The following is a 1,249-nucleotide window of genomic DNA, read 5'->3' as shown; positions in this document are numbered from 1 at the left end:
GACGCCGGCCACTCCTGAACCCAGGTCTGCTCGTGCCCTGAGAGCCCAGGGCCATCAGGGCACGAGCAGACCTGGGTTCAGGAGTGGCCGGCGTCTGCGCTGCATTCAGAGGGCGTGTGGTGCCCGGACACCTGTTCCGGGGAGGACAGGAGCAGCGTGGGTCGGGAGGGGAGGGGTCCTGTCCGTACCGCCAACGGGCCCGGGGGAGACCCGGGACAGCCCGGCCGCCTGCCCCCTGGTCACCACGGCCGGCTCGGCAGAGGCTGCTCGGGCCCGCGTAGCTCGGTGCTGCTCGTGTTGGGGGCCCGGAGGTGACGACACCTCACATCCCAGCACCAAACAGACCAAGCCTCAGGGACGACGGAAAACCAGACGCGGGAACCAGAATAGAGCAGAAAGGGGTCCTGGGCACCGCCACACCCCAAACGGCCAGTGTACCGAGCCCGACCCAGCGGTCTGCCCCGGTGATGCCAGGATGTCCTGAGGGAGCGGCCCCAGGACGGGGCTGAAGGGAGGCGGCGGCGGTGGGCGGGACAGAGGGCGTACGGGCCAGGACCCGGAGCTCGTCTAGGACAGCCTGAGCGCCTGGGCTGAGCGGGTCCGTGGTGTGTGTGTGTGAGATGTGTGTGTGTGAGGTGTGTGACGTGTGTGTGTGTGAGGTTTGTGTGAGGTATGTGAGGTGTGTGTGTGTGAGGTGTGTGTGTGTGAGGTGTGTGTGTGAGGTGTGTGTGTGTGGTGTGTGTGTGTGTGAGGTATGCGTGGTGTGTGAGGTGTGTGGTGAGGTGTGTGTGTGTGGTGTGTGTGGTGTAAGATATGTGTGATGTGTGAGGTGTGTGGTGTGTGTGGTATGTGAGGTGTGTGTGGTGTATGAGGTGTGTGAGGTATGTGTGGTGTGTGTGATGTGTGTGTGTGAGGTATGTGTGGTGTGTGTGTGTGAGGTGTATGAGGTGTGTGAGGTGTGTGGTGTGTGAGGTGAGTGTAGTGTGTGAGGTGTGTGAGGTGTGTGTGTGTAGTATGTGTGGTGTGAGGTATGTGTGGTGTGTGAGGTGTGTGTGTGGTGTGTGAGGTGGGTGTGGTGTGTGAGGTGTGTGTGTTGTGTGAGGTATGTGTGGTGTGTGTGTGAGGTGTATAAAGTGTGTGAGATGTGTGTGGTGTGTGAGGTGAGTGTGGGGTGTGAGGTGTGTGTGTGTAGTGTGTGTGGTGTATGAGGTGTGTGAGGTATGTGTGGTGTGTGTGGTGTATGTGGTGT

General features: G+C 60.5%; 1 protein-coding gene across 1 annotated transcript in view; it reads left to right on the top strand.

Annotated features, from left to right (window-relative positions):
* The window catches only part of ZDHHC11 (zinc finger, DHHC-type containing 11), a 34,176-nt gene that overhangs the window by 736 nt on the left and 32,191 nt on the right, over positions 1-1,249 (top strand). The window contains exon 4 of the mRNA XM_010857129.1: positions 25-311. Coding sequence (XP_010855431.1) covers positions 25-311 — 287 coding nt within the window. The remainder of the gene's footprint in view (positions 1-24; positions 312-1,249) is intronic.

The sequence above is a fragment of the Bison bison genome, unplaced genomic scaffold (assembly GCF_000754665.1).
Source record: "Bison bison bison isolate TAMUID 2011002044 unplaced genomic scaffold, Bison_UMD1.0 scf7180017864377, whole genome shotgun sequence".
Classification (NCBI taxonomy): Eukaryota; Metazoa; Chordata; class Mammalia; order Artiodactyla; family Bovidae; genus Bison; species Bison bison.
This window is presented reverse-complemented; position numbering and strand designations above follow the sequence as displayed.